The sequence below is a fragment of the Anabas testudineus genome, chromosome 5 (genome assembly GCF_900324465.2).
Source record: "Anabas testudineus chromosome 5, fAnaTes1.2, whole genome shotgun sequence".
Classification (NCBI taxonomy): domain Eukaryota; kingdom Metazoa; phylum Chordata; class Actinopteri; order Anabantiformes; family Anabantidae; genus Anabas; species Anabas testudineus.
The window spans coordinates 2450616-2474056 of record NC_046614.1 but is presented as its reverse complement, the minus strand read 5'-3'; the positions used below and the strand labels follow the sequence as shown (position 1 = coordinate 2474056).

The 23441-nt window shown below is 38.4% G+C and overlaps 2 protein-coding genes across 2 annotated transcripts; both read left to right on the top strand.

Moving 5' to 3' along the window:
- Positions 1 to 578: 578 nt before the first annotated feature.
- arfrp1 (ADP-ribosylation factor related protein 1) lies at positions 579 to 5140 on the top strand. Its single transcript, XM_026344688.1, has 7 exons — positions 579 to 897; positions 1120 to 1207; positions 1620 to 1702; positions 2435 to 2516; positions 2730 to 2800; positions 3372 to 3472; positions 4174 to 5140. The coding sequence occupies exons 1-7, from the start codon at positions 805 to 807 to the stop codon at positions 4259 to 4261; spliced, it is 606 nt and encodes a 201-aa protein (XP_026200473.1). The 5' UTR covers positions 579 to 804; the 3' UTR covers positions 4262 to 5140.
- Positions 5141 to 10924: 5784 nt separating this feature from the next.
- On the top strand, positions 10925 to 23396 carry stmn3 (stathmin-like 3). Its single transcript, XM_026344690.1, has 5 exons — positions 10925 to 11045; positions 19751 to 19846; positions 19951 to 20129; positions 21301 to 21492; positions 22838 to 23396. Exons 1-5 carry the CDS (start codon positions 11027 to 11029, stop codon positions 22895 to 22897), a joined length of 546 nt encoding a protein of 181 aa, XP_026200475.1. The 5' UTR covers positions 10925 to 11026; the 3' UTR covers positions 22898 to 23396.
- The last annotated feature ends 45 nt before the right edge of the window (positions 23397 to 23441 follow it).

Below are 23441 nucleotides of genomic sequence, written 5' to 3'. Positions count from 1 at the left end.
AGTGTCTGTGCTTTGTGCTCTCCTGCTGATGTATGCCGAGTGAGTCTGCTGCAGCCAGGAAAAACAATGGTGGAGTGGAGTTTTCCGCTGTTCTGGATGGTGTTTGGACCGAATATGAGCAAGGATTGGATCTCTGAGACTTGACAATGTGTCATTTTGAGGACAACATCTGAACGAACCATTCACGGACTGGTTTCTACAAAATTAGAAAATGTGAAAAAAGATGGGAGTGCACAAATGAGATACTTGGTGTGTGTCTACATGTACCAGAAATTCATGTGTGTAAAAAAATGAACAAAAAGTGAATTTTGCACAATATGGGCACTTAAAGCTTTGACCCCAAACTGTATATAAATTTAAAAAGAGAGCTACTCATCATATATCAGTATGTTCTTAAAGGTGTGTCATAAACATATTGGAGAGATATTCCTAATTAAATATTTGAATCGTTAGGCCACGTAATTAATTTAGCTTTGTAAAGGTTCCATAACTTAACAGTTGGTGGCGGTAGAGATCCGGTTGCAACTCGCGGGTACAACAAAGAAGAACAAAAAACAGTTTTACTTCCGGGTCTAATTCCACGTACGTCACTCTTGTGTTTAGCAGTGAACGACGACTGATTTACTGGATTATTTGTTTTTAGTTACTCGTATTTATAGCCAGCTTTGTTTAAATTAAAGCAATGAAGTCACAGTGGTGTGTGTCGCTGTGTTTGGTTTCATAGGTAGGTTAATTAAGTTAGCAAGCCACAGATAGTGGTAGTAGCTATCTAGCTAGCTCTTTTGTTTACAATTTTTTTTCAACATGTATACGTTATTATCAGGGTTGTACAAGTACATGTTTCAAAAAGACGAATACTGCGTGTTGATCCTGGGACTGGACAACGCCGGGAAAACGGTAACGTTTGATATTAAGTTACAGTAACGTCATTTATTGTCGTTACACCTCGTTACAGTGACACTACAGTGTTATTTGGTGTGTGATGCTATGTATGTAGTATGAGCTGTTTCTTTAGTGGGGTCAGTCAAACGACTGTGCTTCTCAGTACATATTGTAGTGTGTTAACATAACCAGCTTGACTGTTTCATTAATGTCGCCATTGTCTCTTTTCTCGTACAGACCTTTCTGGAACAAACCAAAACTAAGTTCAGCAAGAACTACAAGGGGATGAATTTATCAAAGATCACAACCACAGTCGGTCTGAACAGTAAGTCAATGTTCCATCAGGTGTTAATTTGTGTTTGTAATGAAGAGTAATGTGATAGCCTGTTAGTCCAGACAGATATGTATCTGGGTCCATCACTTTTGTAGAGCACCTTCTAAATGAGTGATATCTTCCACTGCTCCGTTTCACCCTTTAGTTCAACTGAGTGGACAATAACTGTTTAAAGCCAAAGTCAATCAAACTGTTGTTTGAAGTTGTTTTCAGTGGCTAATACTAATCATTACTCAAATGACTGTGTAGATGCTTTCTGAGAGGCAAATTCAGGCCAGCTGTTTTTTTTTCTTTCTTTCTTTTCCATTCTACTTCACCTATGCCCTATGAACGTGTGATGTTGGTTCTCTTAGTTTAAAAGAGAACCAAAATAGTTTAAAATTGTTATTTGATTCCTTCACAGTTGGCACTATTGATGTTGGCAAGGCTCGTCTGATGTTCTGGGATCTGGGAGGTCAGGAGGAACTCCAGTCTCTGTGGGACAAAGTGAGTTCAAATGAAACACCAACCATATTGTGGGGGGAACTCCCCAGCACAGCTGAAGGATAATTGAAAAGAAATGTTTGCCAAGAGACACGTTTCTGTGGTGTTTTGCACCAAACATTCACAGCATCTGTCAGTTTAGAGCCCTCCACAAGGGGGTTTGTTCCTTCTTTTAGACCACCATCAGGAGGGTATCACCTTTGCTGAATGGGAACTCCTGCGGTGGTCTCACTGTTGTGGCTCAGGTCTTTTCACCTTCATATGGTCCATGTGTTACACTCCTGGTGTGTGTGTTATGTAACTCATTAGTTGTGCTGTCCGCCATGTGACTGAAATGTAAATGTGAGGAAATTGATACTGCAGTCTCGTCTATTGCAGATAGAAGTAGTCACTGGAGCATGTATGGATTATCTGTATGGATTATCATTAGGATTAGCATGTTTCTTTGACGTTAATGTCAGAATAATTGTTTGATAATAGCCACATTCACTTTTTCATATAAACTTCCATAGTTTCTTTGGTTGTGTAAAGCTGCTTTGCGACAATGACAATTGTTAAAAGCGCTATAAAAATAAAATTGAATTGAATTCTTTTCCTTTTTCATTTTTTTTATCACTTTATTCTTGAACTTTTTTCTGCTGGTTCTTTTTTCTGCATTCACACCATGACATTTCATCAAGGTACTTTGTTGAAGCAGTTTTACCTGCCCTGATATCCTGTTTGTAATTGTAACAGTACTATGCTGAGTCCCATGGAGTCATCTATGTGATAGATTCAACTGATGAAGAGCGCCTGTCAGAATCAAAAGAGGCTTTTGGTGAGTAATATGTTTTTTATTTTACTTCGGTGTATGTACCTATGTTTCTGAATCAAACAGAGTCATTTATTTTTTACTTATTTCTAATATAACAATGATTTTGTTTAATGTCTTGTTTTATATTTTGAGAAAAAAATCAGACATGCAAGTAAAGAAACTTCAGTCAGTTGTTGCTGCTTCTTGAATGAATGGTCAAACTCTCATCTCCTCCAGAGAAAATGATCAGCAGTGAGGCTTTAGAGGGTGTTCCGCTCCTTGTGCTGGCCAACAAGCAGGATGTACCGGTACTCTATAATCTTTCATTTTCGCAACCATGTTCAGGTTAATGAAGATGAGCTTAATGGTTCTGTATGACGTCCTTCAGTATGTATACATGTATATGCCATATATCAAGTGAAAATGCTGAACTTTTTCTGGTTTCAGTTTCTCTGCTATGTAAATTTGCTGCTTCTGTAGATTGTAGAAATGAACTGAGTCATCCTCAGTTACATAAATATTTTGCAGATACAAATTGATCAATCTGTTAGTTTAGTCATTAACTTTCTTCATTAATGATTTCATGTACTAAAAAAAATGGAAAATATCTTTTAGCAATATTTCAAATGGAAGTTGTGTTACTTGTATTCTTTATTTTTTCCTCTGACCTGTATCCCTAAACTGAAATATCCAGTTTATTAGACAAAAAAAAGCATTAAATACTGTCATTTAGAAGGTCGAAAAACCAGCGAATGTTTGGTCTTTTGACTGATTAGTTCTCTCTATTTGACATATTGTGTAAGCATTATTTGATGACTAGAATGCTGTTGTGGTTTTGACAGCTGTTTTAGTCATGTCCCGTGTCCCCTCTGTTCTCAGGACTGTTTGACGGTGCCTGACATTAAAACAGCTTTCAGTGACTGTGCCCCGAAGATCGGCAAGAGAGACTGTTTAGTCCAGCCCTGTACTGCTCTGACAGGGTAAGATTGTACAGTAGGAATAGATACCCTCTGTGTGTGCAACAACAATTGCCGCTCAAATGTCAGCTAATTACACCCACTGATTGCATAATAAATGTTTTAATAATACTAATTGTTCCACCATTTAAAGTTTGAAATTTGAATATGATTAACTAACAATTTGCAGATTATTAATACAATATTTCACCCAATTACTGTCGAAAAGTTTTGTAAATAAAAACAAGCCAATTTACAAATAATTAAAAAGTAAAACATTTTCAGTTTCTGAATTAGAAACTAAACAGAGATTTGATTACAGGTATTAGTTTATGGTTGCTGTAAAAACGTCTATGGTAGTATTACAATACATTTAGTAGACGCGACTTACAAGGCAAAGGCAGCTTAAGCACAAGGAGGTCTTTCCTAAGGACCCCTACTGGAGGTAGGCCACAGCTGGGATTCAAACCTTAGTCTCCCACATGGAGAGTAGTAAGTGAGATATGTTTAAAAGGATGTGTGAAAATATGATGAGTGGCTGAGACATGGCTTTCTGTAAACCACCACTAGTTGTACACATATTGGTAGTATTACTCATACCACAATGCTGGAAGATAACTGGCATTGCTGTGAATAATGCTCTACTATCTTGACCCATTTAATGCACCTGTTGAGAAGAATTTAAATTTAAATCCCACTAAATACATTGTATTGTTCTCATGCAGGGACGGGGTGAACGAAGGCATTGAGTGGATGGTAAAGTGTGTGGTCAGGAACATTCACAGGCCTCCCAGACAGAAGGACATCACATAAGAAGTCCCCAGCATTCCTTCATTTTGTTTCTCCTTGAGGACATTCCAAGTGGAGCTGACCAACTCTCTCCGTGTGTTTGATGTGACTTTCAGGAGTGCAGAACAGTGTTTTTTGTTTATCCCCAAGCAAAAAATGACTTTATGAATACTTTATTGATCCCCTTGGGGAAATATTTATTCTGCAGAGTTGTGATTTCTTGTGCAGCAGTCTCTGGTGCTGTCTGCAGTTGCTGCAACCGTGTCTGCATGGAGCTTCACTGACTGATATCACGAGCACAGAAACATCACTGTGTCTCATATTGTCTGATACAAAGCACACAAAGCTTAGTTCTGTTTGTTCATAAAATCAAATACAATTAATAATTAGTTCACATATTTTAAGTCACATTTAAATCTCAGCTCTCTTAGCTTATGCATAGAATTGTTTCTGCCATACTTGCTCCAAGCAAAGAATAATTCTTTGGCCTTCATGCAGTCACTGGTGCAGCAACACAAACAGCTGAAGGCTTTTTACAGACGTGTTTTTGAGTGAGTTGAGTGCTGAAAAACAGTCATAGAATCGGTTAATCTGCACTGGGGAACTGTTTTAATTACCTTTAGAGATGTTGATGTGTTAATTTGCAGAGACGCTACAGTAGATGATGATTGATACAAATACACAGAGAAATCAATCTGACCTCTGCTTAATCACTGTTTACGAACAGCTGGGATGGATGAAGTGACATCCTCTGCACATGGATGATAGATGAAAGAGTTTCAAAAGTTTGAAATGTGTAGCTGTCATATTCATTTTTACTGTTCACCAATACAGCAAAAACATATCTCACTAAACTCAAGTGATGTAAAGAATTGTATTAAAATGACATTGAGAAATTTGAAATTGGTATCTACAGTATTGTTCAAAATAATAGCAGTACAATAGGACTAACCAGAATAATCCAGGTTTTTAGTATATTTTTTATTGCTACATGGCAAACAAGTTACCAGTAGGTGCAGTAGATTCTCAGAAAACAAGACCCAGCATTCATGATATGCAGCTCTTAAGGCTGTGCAATTGGGCAATTAGTTGAAAGGGGTGTGTTCAAAAAAATAGCAGTGTCTTCCGTTGACTGTACAAACTCAAAACTATTTTGTACAAACACTTTTGTTTCTTGGATTTAACAATCCTGTGAATCACTAAACTAATATTTAGTTGTATGACCACAGTTTTTTATAACTGCTTCACATCTGTGTGACATGGAGTCGACCAACTTGTGGCACCTTTCAACATTCCACAATTAATTTACATTTCTTGGTTTTGCTTCAAAAACAGCAAAAACAAAAACCCACAAGTTCTCAATTGGATTAAGGTCTGGAGATTGGGCTGGCCACTCCATAACATTAATTTTGTTAGTTTGGAACCAAGACTTTGCTCGTTTACTAGTGTGTTTGGGGTCTTTGTCTTGTTGAAACAACCACTTCAAGTGCATGTCCTCTTCAAAATATCAAAACATTTTTTGACATATGCAAACTGATCCATGATCCCTGGTATGCGATAAATAGGCCCAACACCATAGTAGGAGAAACATGCCCATGTCATGATGCTTGCACCACCATGCTTCACTGTCTTCACTGTGTACTGTGGCTTGAATTCAGAGTTTGGGGGTCGTCTCACAAACTGTCTGTGGCCATTGGACACAAAAAGAACGATTTCCCCTCATCAGTCCATAAAATGTTCCTCCATTTCTCTTTGGGCCAGTTGATGTGTTCTAACCTCTTCTGCACATGCCTTTTTTTAACAGAGGGACTTTGCGGGGGATTCTTGACAATAGATCAGCTTCACACAGACGTCTTCTAACTGTCACAGTACTTACAGGTAACTCCAGACTGTCTTTGATCATCCTGGAGCTGATCATTGGCTGAGCCTTTGCCATTCTGGTTATTCTTCGATCCATTTTGATGGTTGTCTTCCGTTTTCTTCCACGTCTCTCTGGTTTGGCGCTCCATTTTAAGTCATTGGAGATCATTTTAGCTGAACAGCCTATAATTTTTTGCACTTCTTTATAGGTATTCCCCTCTCCAATCAACTTTTTAATCAAAGTACGCTGTTCTTGTGAACAGTGTCTTGAACTACCCATTTTCCAGGCTTTCAAATGCATGTTCAACAAGTGCTGGCTTCATCCTTAAATAGGGGCCACCTGATTCACACCTGTTTTTTTTTCACAAAATTGATGACCTCACTGATTGAATGCCACACTGGTATTTTTTTGAACACACCCCTTTCAACTAATTGCCCAATTGCACAGCCTTAAGAGCGTGCATATCATGAATGCTGGGTCTTGTTTGTTTTCTGAGAATCTACTGCACCTACTGGTAACTTGTTTGCCATGTAGCAATAAAAAATATACTAAAAACCTGGATTATTCTTGTTAGTCACATTGTACTGCTATTATTTTGAACAATACTGTATGTCTCCACAGGACAAACTGTTTCCATTGTGTTGATGGTAGCATATAACATAACATAACATTGAAAAATAAATCAGACTAAATGGCTTTTGTTGCCAGGATGACCTGCAGATCTTTACTGTTCTTTACCACACGGTAACTGCACAGAAGCAGTTCCCCGCTCTGTTTTACAGCATGTTAAGTAAAAGGAAAGTCACAGGATAGAATCTGAGCTTCTTCTGTCTTAAACTTACTTTGTTGTTTATCACCATGTAACTGCCTGGATTAAGGAACAAATCTGTCTAAAATGATACCGGGAAAAAAAATAAGTCTACCTGGGTCGACTTCTGGAAGAGTTGTGACTTTTTATAAATTGCAGCGAAAAATAAACTTGTGATTTGTTAATTTACTTGAACCTTTTGTACAGAAATCATTTTCAGTGTTTTTACTGACCAACTTGTTTTGACACCCTTAACACACTGAAAGTTCGGCCAGAGTCATGGTTACCACTGTGTTACATCAGTTTTACTTTTGATTACAGTTTGAATTCACTTAGGAACTGAGGATACTGATCGTTGCTTTTTTTAAAAGTGTAATATTTGGACCTCCGTTTGTCATAGCTGTTTAATTCCAGTTTATTCTCCTCTTTATCATGCGGCCACACGTTTGCAGTAGGAGACAGACCAGGACTGCAGGCAGAACAGTCAAGGACATATCAATACAAATTCACACTATTGTAAGAGGTAAAGTAAAACAAAAACTACAAGCAGATGTCACAAAAATGCCAAACTACGTTTACTGCCGGGGCTGCAGGTCCTACCTCAGCAGCATTACAGCAACCAAGATTCTGAGTAGGGGAAGGAGGAGAGACTGGAGTGCATGAATATGAAAAGGGAAAGGGCAGGGGACAGAGTGAGGAAGAGATGGAGAGTTGTTAACAACCACATGGTAGGAGTAACCAGAGTTTGTGGGCGTGTGAGTTACGCCTTAATGATGATGGTTAGTAGTAACTGTTAATTCACACACGTGGCCTTTATGTCCTGATATTTCCTCTGAGTCTGAGCCCTGAATAATGAGCTGTAGATGGTGGAAGTACCTCTTAATACACTAAAATGTTTTGTTTTTAACTTGGATGCTGTCATTCACAGTTTAACAACACTAAACAGGTGTATATACAGTCAGTAATAATGGAAAAACTTTGGTTTTCTGTAATATTATTCCAGTGAGCAGGAATCAATGGTCCATTTGAAATGATAATGTGTCTCTGTTACACATGCACCTGTCCTATTCCTATTAACAGCCGAGTGTTAAATCAATTCAATGCCTGGTGATATATTTTGATATTCAATGAATCTACATTATTGTCGCTCATCACAACAAAGGAACAGCAAGGCTGCAATTTATTGAGAGGAAAACTAGGACAGGTGCTGGATCAGAGAACATGGTATTATATTCTTATTACAGAGTGCTGTCAAGTGTCCACTCATATTGTGGAGTGATATACCTGCTACTAATAAACACTAGTAAAATATGTTTCCCCCTAAGCACGTTTAACACAACATCCTTCATCATTCAAATTGTTAGAAAAGAGTTTTACATTTGTTTGTCTCATGAAGCTGTATAAAGTGTATTCTTAATATATAAAGGGATTCTTGTGAAACTTGCCCTTGTGAGATGTCCGGGAGTCAGATAGAGTGTTAATGTATGGACGAGAACCAACTGCAATGTCACTGCTACCATTTGTTACGTCTTTAGTTACAAAAAGAAAAAACATCTGCCTCATCTCTGAAATCCATAAAAAGAACTGCATGTGTTAGATTCTTTGAGTATGTTTCTGTCAGTTGTATACTGCGGAATCCAGGCTCTCTCGCACAAGAGAAAATAAACTACTGCCTTATTAATCTCACTGGTGGTCCTAAGAAGTTTGTTACAGACATTTTCCTATCACAAATCTATAATATTGATTTGCTTACAAGAAGTAACCCACCCATAAGCCATGGTCCTTATGACCTTTGAACCTTGAGCCCATCACTGGACATACTGTCACTATGTGAGGTCTCTCAGACATTTCTCCTTCCCCAGCTCCATCCTGCTTCCTCTAAACCGTCTATCATTTCACAAGATTGAATGTATCTTAAGAATAATACTAATTATTCTGCCATTGAAAATGGTTTTCTTTTATTTCATTTTACATCTTGATTACCATAATTACCATAATTTATATTTGTGAGCAGTTCTGAAAGATTCATATTGTCAGTAGGAACAAATGACAAAAGTTACAGTACAGAACTATACTCTATTTCTTTACCATGCATTCCAGGATGGTTTCATTTAACTAAGTAATATATAATATTTCTCCCTAGAGAAGATTTGGACAGCACTGGAAAGGACATACATACCTACTATGGACCAAGACTGAAAAATGAATAGTGAATAATGTACACTTTGAAAAGACATCAGATCTCAATAGGGGGGAAAAAATCACACTGGATGTTTATACTGATATGGACTGGGTAATGATGCCACATTGTTTGATCGAAATATGATCAACCTACAGAGGGCTGAATTCAAAGACACTCAGGTTAGTCTATTTTCCAAAAATATAATTTCAGCAACTTAAAATGTTCCTTAGTACTTTGTATTTCCCTCACGTGCATATATGCATGCCAGACAACGTCTGGGCATCCTCCTAATGAGACGACAAAAGGTGTCCTGGGGTATCTCACAGATCTGGATGTTGTCTGAGGTGCAACACGACAGTGTTGGATTGACCAAAGCATAATGTCCCAGAGGTGATTTAGGTCAGGCGAGCATAGGGGTCAGTAAGTGATACCAGTTCCTTCATACCCTGCATATTCCCGCCACTTGAGACCAGGCATTATTGTCACCAGGAGAAACACAAGACCCACTGCACCATTGTAGGGTTATTGGATCCAAAGATTTCTGATATCTAATCGCTCTCAGGGTACTATCTAGCCTGTAGAGGTCTATATGTCTTTCCATGAATATCCCCCCCCAGACCATCACTGACCCACCACCAAACTAGTCATTTTGAATGATGTAAAAGGCAGCATAATGTTTTCCACAGCTTCAGGGTGAACTTGCTCTCATCTGTGAAAAGCACAGGGGCCCAGTGGCAGAGCTGAGAACTCAGTTGTTCTATTTCAAATGCCAACAGTGCCGTGCAGTGAGCACAGGGCCCACTAGAAGATGCTGGGCCCTCAGGCCAACCTCATGAAGTCTGTTTCTCATTGTTTGGTCAGAGACATTTGCTGCAGTAACCTGCTGGAGGTCATTTGTAGGGTTCTGGCAGTGCTCATCCTGCTTCTTCTTGAACAAAGGAGCAGATACTGGTTCTGTTGATGGGTTAATGATTTGTTATGGCCCTGTCCAGCTCTCCTAGAGTAACTGTGTGTCTCCTTGAATCTTCTCCATGCTCTTGAGACTGTGCTGGGAGACACGACAAACCTTCTGGCAATGTGCCATCCTGGGAAGTTGGACTGTCTGTTCAAGCTCTGTAGGGTCGTATCAGAGGACGTATCAGGTACTATGCTCAAGTTTTGTCAAGTGAAAAACCAAAAAAGGCGAATCGAATCAAGCCAGTACCATGCAGTGGTAAAACGGTACAGTATCCAGAATCATGCAGATGAATCAGCACCTCTCTAAAACAGTTGTAGTTGGACTGACTCGGTTTTGTCCGTGTTGGTTGAGGTGTTTCAAAATGTAAGCATCTGCAGAAAAAAAATCACATACAAACAAAACTATCCCAAAACTGACAGTCCTACACAGAAACATTATCAGATTAGTTTCTGGTCTATGAAATATAAGCATTTTCTTAAATCATCCAAAACAATTTCAATAGAGCCCAGAATAAAGTTAGAAACCTAACAGCAGTGAGACTCATTCAGCTCTGCAACTTCTAGATCATTTTTTCGCAGTAAAATAAGCACTGCTGATAGTAAAGCACTGTAGAGGTGAGGGGAATTCATAAAGACATGTCAGTTAGTGCAGCTTTAAATTACTGTGACTGTGTTTGACTTGTGGTTTATCAGTGCCTCCACAAACCAGCAGTAATAAACAGCTTGTCATATATAATTCAAAATATTCATTTCACTCATCAATTCCCAGTGGCTTCCCATTGTTCACACAGACTTGTGCAGTGCACCATTCAGGACACAGGCACATGCCCCGCCCTCCTCTCTCTCTTTCTCTCTCTGTCTCTCTCCCATCCTCCTCCATCTACATCAGCCTCTCTCTCTCTCTCTCAGACTCCTTCACATTCTCTTCTCTCCACCATCCAGCAGCACTGTCAGCTCTCTGCTCCTCCTCTGCCAGCAACAATGACCAGCACAATATCAGGTAAGACAACACATTCTTCACTGGCGTGCTATTATGCTTACATTGTGTGTGTGTGTGTGTGTGTGGTAGGGAAGGGGGTTGGGCATTTTATTTTAAAAAGAATATGCTAAAATGCTGAGGGTGGTGAAGGGGGTTTGTTTGTACGTGTAATTGTCATGGCAACAGTTTTTATTTTTTCATGGTAAAGCTCTAATGTGCACATTTATATACAAATATATCCCAAATACGCCAATCAGTCACAACATCCACCTAGAGGTATTCATGTTGTGGAGGACAAAGGTCAGCATGGACACTGACCAGCCTGCGGCTATGCAACCTCTACACTGCAAACTGTGATGCACACCTGTCAAAAGCCTTTACGGTCAGTTAACCATTTCTTTATGCAGAAAATCTGAGAACAAATTACATAAATACAAAACCATGACAAGACATCCACTGAAAACAACCATCACACTCACATAGAGCTGCACTAAATACAATATATTGTAAGCAATACAAGCTAGTCAATCCAACAAATCCTATATCTAAAATCTATAATGTCTAAAGTGTCAGAAAAAACATAAGAACAGTAAGAATACCCACATTTTTCTGACGGGATTCTAGGAATTTTACTGTGTGAATATTGAAAATCTCCATTTTAGCATTAAAGAAATAACTGTACAACTGAAATACAGAGTGATGCCTCTGTCTGTCACAACATCAAGCACCTACAGTCTCCTCACTTAGTGCTAATTAACTGTATGTGTAAGTTGTACTTTTGATAGATAAGGACAGGTGCTATATTCCATGCAAACTGTTTACACATTCTGTCCATGCACAAATGAAAACATGACACATGTCACACATTACATTACTTTATCTAATGTATGATGCACAAAAGAACCCATACATTTCTGCATAAATCGGTCGTGAAATGTGATCTGACCTTCGCCATTCTCTAAAATCAACATTATTGTAGGCTGATAAGTCACAAACAGTCATAATCTTTAACATCTTAAAGTCTTTACTGAACACCATCAAACATACAGAGTGATGTTAGAAACAGTAAGTGAAACAGTGTTTTAATAACTGGTTGAACCATCTTTGGCAGCAATAACCTGAAGTAAGCTCTTCCTGTAGCTGCAGGTTAGAATTGCACACAGCATCTCTGTCAGGTTGAGGTCTGGGCTCTGACTGGGAATTTAGTGTCTCTAAAGTCTTTCTGTGGTAGATTTTTTTCATTAAAACCTGAATATTGAACACATTTATCCTGGTCTGGAATTACATTTAAATGCAGACTTATTAAAATCACGTGGTGCACAACTCAGCTATTTTGAGGACTCTGTGAACAGCAGTGACCATGCTGGTAAATCGCCAGTGGTGCTTGGCTAACGGTTATATTGCCCTAATTTAGAACTGTCACTGATGAGTGTGAAGACTTCCCATTAGAAAGGGATGAGTCAATAGATGGGTAATCATTGTTTTTCAAATGACAAAGCTGAGTCAAAGCTTTTTGGATGCTGAATCAGACCTGAAATATATCTGTCAAAGTTCAATGGATAGATTTTAGTACATTTCGGGTACATTTTGGCCTCTATCACCCACATAAGAAGCAACTTTTGGGGGTATTTGTGGTATTAACAGAAGTTGAATGATTCCAACAAGCAAAACTTGTTTCAGTGTTCAGATGACAGGAAAAAATGTGAACATACCCTTAAAGGGCTAGGACACCAAGACGATGTTTGGCTCTAGTTTTTGCAGTGTGCCCCAATGTTGGTATTAGTTGGGCCCACGTTGGCAACTTTTCAGTCTGTTCAGCATGTTGAGGCTACTATAAGACTGTTCAGCTCAGCAATCAGTTGAGGTAAAAAAACAAACAAAAAAACAAATGACAAAAGCAAGCAAATGATGTGTTAAGAGAACCGACACAGAAGACAATTTTTACCTATTCATCTAAGGAACCACATGATCATCTGAAATAAAGAAAGTAAAGGTGTCAGTGGAGAATGAGAGTGGCATGAAAATGCTAACAAACACTGTTTTGTTTTCTGTTTTTTATTTGCAGTCCTCATTCTTGCTCTTTCCTATATAAAATGACAAAAACAGAGTACTGCCACTGTTGGTGTGGAGAGTTACATCCTCTCACATACAGTGCATTAATATACACTCATGTAACCAGTTTACATACGTGCCAGTTTTCTCGAGTAAGCTGATCTCATAAGTGTTATGTGCACAGGAAATCTGGTTACTTCACTTGGGGTAAGGGATTAGAGAAACCTGATTCCCCCAGGTAGATTAGTTGTGGTATTCTGACATGTAAACTGTGTATTATGATTCATACACATTCACTGTTCATGTAAACATCCATAGTTTTTTTGCTTGTGTAAAGCTGCTTTGTGACAATGTCAGAGTGTGTGCAGAGTGTGCAGAGTGCCCTGCACACATTTAAAAAAATGTTGTACTGTTTTTCTTTAATTCATTAAGTTTGCACTGTAAAAATAAGCATGTCTGTGTGTCTCTTTTACAGTGCTATGAGTCAGCTCCCTCAACATATGTATCAAAAAAAATAAATAAGTAAAGCGGTCACAAAGCTGTCTTTTCTGCCTCCACACAGCTACAATGTGTAGACCATGTTTCTAAAGTCGCCTTTTTGCCCTCTGCCCTAAGTGTCTTGAGCTTCTTTCCCTTGGCTCCTCTGTTGTTTTTCTTGCTACTGCTGACATTGTTGTAAAGGTTCAAGAAAATTCTAAATCACGTGTAGAAACGTGATCGTATGTATACAGGTTCTGACCAGCACCAAATGAATGCCGGCGGCTTTCCAGCATGTCCTTGGCCAATCACTGTAACAATGCGTTTGATGATTGTTTTTTTTTTAATTAGTCACTCAGGGTCAGCAGTTCTACTGGCCCCTCAAGTAATGAAGTTCTATCACTGCTTAATGGCTCTGTTCAGAGGGGAGTGATCAGCTTCTGGAGGACTTCATTTCGTCTAGGACATAGTTTCTATGGCGATTTTTTGTTATACTGGCATAATTAAGTAAAGGACATTAGCTAATTTTCCTGTTCTTCTGTATCAGCATTTATTTTCTCATGAGTTGAGAGATAATGTTTGTCTGTCCCTTTTACTATTTCCATGCTTATAGTTAGTTTATCATTTTGTACATTTTCATTGGTGAAACAGTTTTATGACATCTGTTCCATGTGTAAACCCGTATCTGAATAATGACCAGGAACTATAATTATTTAATAAACATGATCATGTAAAGAGGAAAAAGAAACTAGCAATGTGGTTTACATGCTGGGTCATACAGTATATAACAGTTTGGGAAATACAATATACAGTACAGTATGTTAGTTTGTGCTTGATAAAAGGGTTGACACGCTTTTTGTGTTTTTGTTCCACCTGTTAGACTAGTTGACATAATTACTTGTGTGAACACATACATTGTAGGATATGTCCATAATTTGGGTGAATATTCTTCCATGTAATAATGATGCAACAGTTTTAATATGAACTTTGCAACAACCATCAACAACAATTAGATGCAATGCAAAATTGCTAAATAATAAACATAATATCCACCTGAGCCCCATGTGTATAACACTCACAGTATGTATAGTATAGGACTTATTGCTCGGTTTAAGGCTTTGCCTCTGTTTGCTGATCTTCTTTTTATTGGCAGTAAAAGTGCATCTCAATTATAAATGAGCTTGTGGTGGCAGCAGAAATCTTACTCTTCCTCAAGACCTGGAACATGAAACTAACATCCTGTTTTTAGGAGGAAGAACCTTCACAGCAACTCTTTAGAGAAGTCTCTCTAAATTTGTCATCCAACTAGAAGACTCAAGAATATCTCAGTAGAAAAACATCCATCTAAGTTAGTCAGCCCATCTCTTATTCATCACCCAGTACTTGATTACATAACTGAGAAACAGTCAGAACCAGGCGTTCTAAGGATACTTTCTGTGCTGCTGTCACACGCAATATGTTCAACTTCATACTGTCTGGAAATGAACTGCCAGCTGCCTTTGTGAACAGCAGAGGGCGTGTGTCCAATGTGAAGCAAATAAACCAGGAGTCTGAATAGATACATATATGTACTAGATATAATGGACTATATAGACTCATCTCTGTACAAATTGAAATGTTCATCAACATTTTATGTCAACATAACTTGAATAGGTTAGCTAAATAGCACTGGTCTAGTATATAGAATGGGTCTCTTTATTTTTTTGACTACCCCTGGAATCTTCTTCACTACATTCAGGGTTTGACCTTTGTCATTGAGTAATACCAACCCACAGTGTTATTCTTAAGTACAGGGCAACACCCACTGAGACCATGACTGGTTTTCATTTCAGGCTTATTGAAACACAGACATGCAAGCTACTGTTTCAGAAGGAGGGCTTCTTGTGGGACTGTCTTGTTTTGCAGCTGTGGTAGAGCAAAGGACAAATTAATTACAGAGTCACTTAAAGATGTTAAATAGTGAAGTTAAAAAGACACATCTGTACAAAGTCAGTGGAAAATCAATATCTGAACTCATGCTTCAAAGTTTACTGATGATTTATTACAGATGAATTAAATACCTGAACTTCTCTTCTGACATATTTCAGGTGGGTGGGGCTCAGTTAGAAAATGATGATGCCACACTTTAACGTGCACCAATCAGAATTTGAGAATTTTGTAGAATAATTTATTATTTCATATTATATTTTGGGCTGTAATGTTGCACTGTATTCTGTCAGCATGCTGTTTGTTTCTTAGGTCACATTTAACCCTAGAAACTTGCATGTCGACATTCTCTTGGGATGTGAACGTGAACACACATCAGATGCTTGGTAACTACCATAATATACTGTAGAGATCTTTCCAAAGATGGCCCAAAATTGTTGTTCAGTATCAACTGGACTTAAAGATGTTTCACCTTCCATCCAGAAGGCCTCAAGAGGTCTGACAGCTTTTCCAGCCAGTCACAACTGATGAAGAGATCTGGATCGAAGGTGAAACATCTAAAAAACCTAAAAGTAGTCTAGTTGGCATTGAATAGCAGCTTTGGGGTAACCGTGACCTGGATGAATTTTCACAGACTTGAAAGGTTTTTTGCTGTTTGGTTATTGGCAGTAAACAGGTTGAACGTGATGCCGTCACCATAGTCTACCTCTGGAGATGTTTTTATCCTGTCAAATGATGATTAGATTGATTTATTTATGGCCCTAGAACAGACAGGAATAAGAGCCAGATAAATGCAACAAGCAATGTTTTACATTGTTGTCTTAACTGGCACTTCAGGCTACGTAAATTTTATCCTTCAAGGTAATAGATAATAAGATAAGTCATAGCACACTGTAACATATATCAATCAGATTTTGGAATAAAATTATTTGACTTGATAAAATAACCACAAACTAACGGCAAAACACTGACCTAGGGCCTCTATCTCTGTCCATATGCAACATTGATTTGTGTTGTGGGACATGTCAGTCTGTGAAATCTGGCAACATATTGCAAAGAACATTTGGATATGAGCATTAAATGAGCTATGAGTACATGCAAAACATAATTGTTTTAATTAGCCTGTTTGGTGAGGTCATATACCACTTTAAGTTTAGTTTAATTTATTGTACACAAACACACTTCGCACAGTGAGTGCCACACAAATGTCCTAGCAGTCTCTGGGCCCTGGTAGCGATTCTGATATACTTAGTAGTTAATAATTCAGAATCTGACTTTTCCTGAAATGCACTGTGGTGTGCCGTAGTTTCAGTCATGCAAAGAAAGCCTTCAGTTAAATTACTTGTTTTTTATTTTGACTACTTAATTTTCTATTTGACTACTTGAGTAATTCCACTGCATACATTGAGAAAATGTGACTGGTATAAAGATCATAAAGAAATAGGTGCAGCAGCTCTGCGAGCATAACTCTGGCCTCCTGCACCTGAGGGGTCTGCAGAGTTTTATCAGTGGATAACACATATTACTGTTTGCAGCTGTTGTGACATAAAGATATTTGGAAGGTCTTAGGACTTTCTTGCTTCTTGGTGTCTTTTTTCTTGCTTACTTGATTGTACATTGATCTATAAAATGCAGCTTCAGAGTCTTTACCTGGCCAGTAATTTGACATGTGACATCATTACATTATACTCCAGTCATGTGGCGGAGGATGAAGTCCAAATGACTTACCATAAAAAAACAGAGTAGGTGTGAGGGAGGCCATGTTATAAATGAGTCTACAGCCATGCTAACAGGTTAGGGTTAGGGTGTGAAGATGGTGTCCTCACAGGGCTCTGCATAAGAAAGAATTTACTGCTGGTCATGATCAACAGGTGTCAGAACACACCATGCACATAATGACTGCTTGCTGCACATGGGACTGATTCGCTGCAGAACAGTCCATCACAACATTAAAAACCACCAGGTGCATTTAATGTTGTGGCTGATATGCAACTGCTGGTAATGCTACATGCTGAAAAAATTAAATATGGACATGCAAACGTGAAGCATCTACTGGGTAGTGTTTATTATTAGGCTAGCAGGGCAGTAAATATGTTTGCATTAAAAGAAACTAGTTTGAGTGTGAAGTGAAGCAAAGTAGTCTGATGTAGTGTATATGATGTTAATTTGAAGGTTTTTGGTTTTAACCACAAAAAGTTACACATGTCATTCAATCTATTAAGATGTTTGACACAAATACAATAGTGAAAATATATGTCAGAGCATCACAACAGTGAGAGGGATTCATCCTCAAGAGCTCATAATTCTTTGGATTAAATTTTGTGCCAATTAGTGCTGATTAATATTAATCAGCAAAGAAAAGTGACAATGTGATCGGCTCATTCTCTACAGGAACAGTCAGGGCAGAGTATTTTTCTATCATATTATTTGTACTCTTGATTTTTGACATTGACATGTGACATGTGATTTCCCTGTTGTGTAGTACACAAGGAAACTGAAGTAAAAAAAGACATGCTGACAAGGCAAACTAGTCTCTCTGGTTCCACTACAACACCTGAGGTCATGCTAAAAGAAACCTCATTATTTAGGATGTCTTACTGGGAGGTGGTTGGGTTGCACTAAATTGCAGTTTATTTTTTTGTAACTGTCAGTTCAAGGACATGTATCTCCAGGTCTATTAAATTTCATCTGTGGATTCAGAATGCTTCAATTCAAAAACACTGTCTGCACAATAAATCATAAAAACCTTACAAAACTAATCAGAGATTAACATCACTGTTCCCTCCACAAAGTGCATCCACTCTATTGCATATGATAGAGCAGGCTAAAATTTGTCTTTCTTTCTATCTTTCCCAAATCCCAGGTTCCTCGAGTATAGTCGCTAATGGGTTTGTTTACAATGGTTACTAAAGATAAGTAAAGCTGGACTTTGAAATAGCTTCCTGGTAATCCAGTCCAAAAAAACAAACACAACAAAGCAACAAAAAAATATCAAATGCCTACTGAAAAACCTAATTATAAGAATGTATCTCCAATTATTTTACCAAACTTTAATTGACAAGACAAAAGCACAATTTTATTGAGAAGTTCATCCATTCTTCAAATTCTTAATATCATAAAGCTCTCTCTCGCTGTCCCTGTCTCTCCTTCATTGTATAATTGGTTTATATAATAGAACTATGCAGGTGTTATCTGACTATATGTTCAGAATTACAGCACAGAGGCACAAATCATGGCAGCACAGGAACAAGCTCAGATTACAAGATCAATAGAGGCCTACGCAGGCTGTTCACAGATGCCCCTGAGACAATCTAGCAAAAAGCAAGGTGGAAGATGCTAGGCGGCAGGGTGTACATGGAACGTCATAACCAAGTAGTTTGCATAGTGTACAGAAACAACCAGTCGAGGCAGATGGCTGCCCAGTATGAGCCTGATTCTGCTGGAGGTTTCTTCCGTTAAAGTTTTTCCTCTCCACTGTCACCTAGTGTTGCTCAAGTGGGGTTTTTGTTTTCTATATAATGTAAATGGTCTGTACTTATATATAGCTCTTTTCTACCTAACTGGTGCTCAAAGCAGTTTACACTGTGTCTCATTCACCCATTCACACACACTCACACTCACATACCGATGGCAGAGCTGCTATCCTATACTTGATTCGTTTAGCATAAAAGGTCGATGGGGGCAAAAAAAAGAAGCTCATCTGTAAGGCCCAAACATGGCTCACACATAAAATTCTGATTCATCATGTATCACAAGCTTGAGCTACAGTCTGTTCATTGAGCATGAGATGATGAGGGAAAGATAGCCCCATCTGAACCAATCTGAAAACCCCTTGTTGACCAACCAGTAACATCACATGCCTTTAGGAACAGCATAGTGTTAAGAGTATCATAGTGGTTTGAAGGTGTAACAGAAAAAACACACTTTTAATATTCAAATATTGCACTGCAATGTGCCCTCATACAGAATTGAATTGACTTGGATAATTAAACACCTCTTTGGTTGTATACTTTTTTTCATCTGACTTGTCTGCTAATTTTGTATGCTAGAACTGATTGATGTGATCTGATTGCATGTCAGTAAAGGAAGTTCCTATTATCATATCTCCAGGACCTTGATATAATAAAAATGTGTGTAAACGTAACTCATTTGGTCCTTCTATATACAAGAAACTTTATTTGTTGGTTGTATTTAATACCTGTTTCAACAATTTCTATTAGCTTTCAGTGTTATAGAACATTTTGACATTTATCTTTTTTTCTCTGTAACAGCCTACAAAGACAAGGTCAAGGAGATGTCTATGCTGTCTCTGCTCTGCTCCTGCTTCTACACACAGCCACATTCCAGCAGCCTCTATCAGTATGAAGGTCAGTGTGTACATATGTCTGTCTGACTGGTGCACTTTTGCTGCTTTCACTTTGTGAAATTTAGAAGAAAGAAAAAAAGACACTATTTTGAATCTGTCTGTCAGACCTGAAGGTGAAGAACCTAAACAAGCGAGCATCAGGACAATCGTTTGAAGTCATCCTCAAGGATATTGCTCTGTCTGGGGACAGAGTCCAGCCTCAGTCATTACCTTCCCCTCCTAAGAGGGAATCGTCCCTGGAGGAGCTCCAAAAAAGGCTGGAGGCTGCTGAGGAGAGGAGGAAGGTGAGTAGATTCTGTGTTACCACAGTATAGTCTCACTATTACCACGTCTCATTACTTTTCTTTTATAAGCTTAGAAATTGTCCCAGATGTGGCAGTTCAGTTGATCACAAACAAGAGAACACGCAGTGCACCACAGCTTGCTGGGACTGGAGCCAAGCCACCACAGACTGGTCAGAGTGCATTAAAACAACCTGGTGATTTTAATGTTGTGGCTGATTAACTAACCTGCCAACTTGAGAACTATTCATGTGAGTCAGTTGTAGCTCTAACTGTTGGTTTGCTGGTCTGACTTTAACAGTCAGTCCAGTAACCCTATAGAACCTAACACGCAGTAGTGTAGCCTTGGAAATATCTGTCACAGCCAAAACATTTTCATTCTACATACCAAAACTTCTCAACTTGTTCTCCAATTACTTCACATGTTTTGGAGACATTGTAACTGTAAGGTTACATTATTGACAAAATTGGAGGCATCCTAATAGACATTAAATAGTTAATAGGTTGTAAAGTTCAAAGAACATGTGGTGAAGCCTGATTTGAATGCAGTTCTGGCAGACATTAATGCAAGTTAACAGGTTTGCTGAGTCTTACAGTAGTTGCCAGGCAATTATACAGTGACATAGAGGTTCAGACACTCTGAAGCTCACCACAAGATTAGTCTCTGATCTGAAGCCTCTCTGCTGTAAAGGGCTCGTAGACCTGAGATCACAAGAGCAGAACAAGGAAGGATTGAGGAAAAATGAAGAGGGTGGAGCACAACAGCTCAAACCTGTTGGCTGTTCTAATCCAAAGAGTAATGAAGTGACTCATTAGACTCATTAGAATACACAATACAGTATTTGGGAAATTATGTGAGGGAGTGTGCTGAAACTTCAGCATGTGGTTTTTATTTCAAAACAGCATGAGCCATAAAGTAACTTTTGAAATGGACATGTCATAAAATCAACCCCCAGCAGATGTTGTGGTTACTTTGTGCCACTGTTCTGTAAATCTTTTGATTTAAAGCTGTCAGGAAATTCCAATTATTCTTTAGGTTCTACTTACCAAACTTTCAGTTGTCATGAATCCATCAACAAGTGCCACTGCTATAATCTCTGTTCTTAGATTTATTCCACCCTTTTTTTTCCCTGACATGTGACCCACCCCAAATCGCCCTCAACTCCTGCTGTAGTCCCAAGAGGCCTTCATGTTGAAGCAGCTGGCTAAGAAGCGCGAGCGTGTGCAGGAGGTTCTCCACAAGGCGTGTGAAGAGAACAACAGTTTCAGCAGGAAGACAGAGGAGCACCTCATCCAAAAGATGGAGGTCAACAAAGAGAACCGGAACGCTCATCTCAATGCCCTCAAACAGCGACTGCGAGAGAAGGCGAGTAATCCCCATTCCCCAGTGATGACCTCTTGATATATTAATGACATTTTATCAATACAGCTTAATTTTTATTCAGTCACATACTCACCCCAAACCAACATAAACTTCAAAAAACTTCATTCAATGGTCAAATTCAAAACACTTTTGTTGCAGCTAAAAAAAAAGTAAAAAATACTGTTAAGACTGTGACACCCATGAAAATAGTACAACACTCCCCCTTTTATCAATGTTCAACAAACAGCATATATCTAATAATACACACACTGCTGGTCAGTTGAAGCAGTAATAAATATGTGTACGGAGGTTGTTATTATCACACAAAACCATAAAAAAATGTGCAGCGCTTTCTGCTCTGGGAATGTGTCCTGTGAAACAGCTGAGAGCACAACAAATCATGGGAAAATATAGCATGTCCAGGCAAGTAAAAAAAATATCAATAATAACTGATTTTGCTATTAAAGCATTTTGCGTTTATAGGTAAATCTGTAGGTGCTACAGCAGATAAGTGGTGAACAGTCAGGGCTGATTTTGCTAAAATCATATAATAGTAATGCTGTGATGCTAAGTATTCGTGAATAAATGAAACTCTACATTTATTAACAGGAAGTGAGTTACTAAAAATTACTGGTGTGGATGGGGGTGAAAGTGAAAGACTGACCAACAGCAGGCCTGAGTTTGAGTCCAGAATCCTGTGTGAGGTTGGGTTTGGTCAGGAAAAGTATTTTGGGTATTTTGCATTACCTGCAAAAACATGATTGTGACAGCCGTTCATATGTATAAAAAGAGGAGACAGGCTTGGAAAAACCTTTACTTGCCTTTACTTTGTTGACCTCATTCTGCTGTGTAAAAACGTCTGCAGTGTTCAGACCCCTCAGTGTCTGAACTTGCTGAAACCCAACAAAATAAATCCTCTCAATAATCACAGCTATCATAAGTCTTTGTTGTAAGAGAAGTGTTAATACAACTTAGACTTTGGACGCAAGTAGCTTCATTTCCATAATAATGTATTTTGCATAAAGTCTATGGTGCATGTGCTCTTGATGGCTGTTCTCTTGCTAATTTGACTACCACAACAGAAATAAGGACTAGCTGATATCCAGAAACATAAAGCAGGACAAATATATGTCTGAATGCAGACAGGATCAGATTTTATGTTGAGATGGAAGCAAATGACATTGCTAAAAACCGAGTGCACCGAGTATTAAAGCTCCTAAAACACAACATTTCAGAAAAATCTTTAAGTTTCATATTCTACAGAATCCCCACCTCATCTGATTGCTTTAGACATTCAGTTTCATTTTGTTTTATTGGGATGTGATATGTTTATTGCTTTATTTTGCAGGAAGTTCATGCCGCTGAGGTACGCAGGAACAAGGGCGAGCAGGGGGACCTGTCAGGCTGAACATGTTCTCTACGCACTGGCAGTGGATTGTACTCCTGAAATCCTGGCTGTTGAAGTTTTCCTATTGTTCAGTTCACCCGTATCACCTTACAGTTCATCTTCAGGACTTAAACAAGTAGTTATTCAGCACTATTAATACTACTCTTGTTGTTTTGTTTTTTAGTAAACCACACACACTTGAAAGTGCAGATTCATTTTCTGGTAAGACTCAAATACAACTGAAATAAAGCCAAACAGGGTCTATGTTGGTCTTTTCTATGTGAATAATAGTTTGCTTCGCACAAATACTCTCCAAATACAAAAAAACTGTTTTAATGACAAGGTGTACCTGAAAAACAATCAAATGTTAGATCACGTCAGTTTCTTTTTACTCTAGCTCCCATGGTCTAAAGTTGTGATTCTGTTTTTAAGATCTTTCAGTCCAGACATGGAACAGCATCAAGTAGGCCGACTAAAGCAACAATTTTCAACAATATTGCTGAAATGTACAGTGTTCAGTGTGACGGTTGCTATCAGCATTATGTGTAAATAGCCCTTTTCAAAT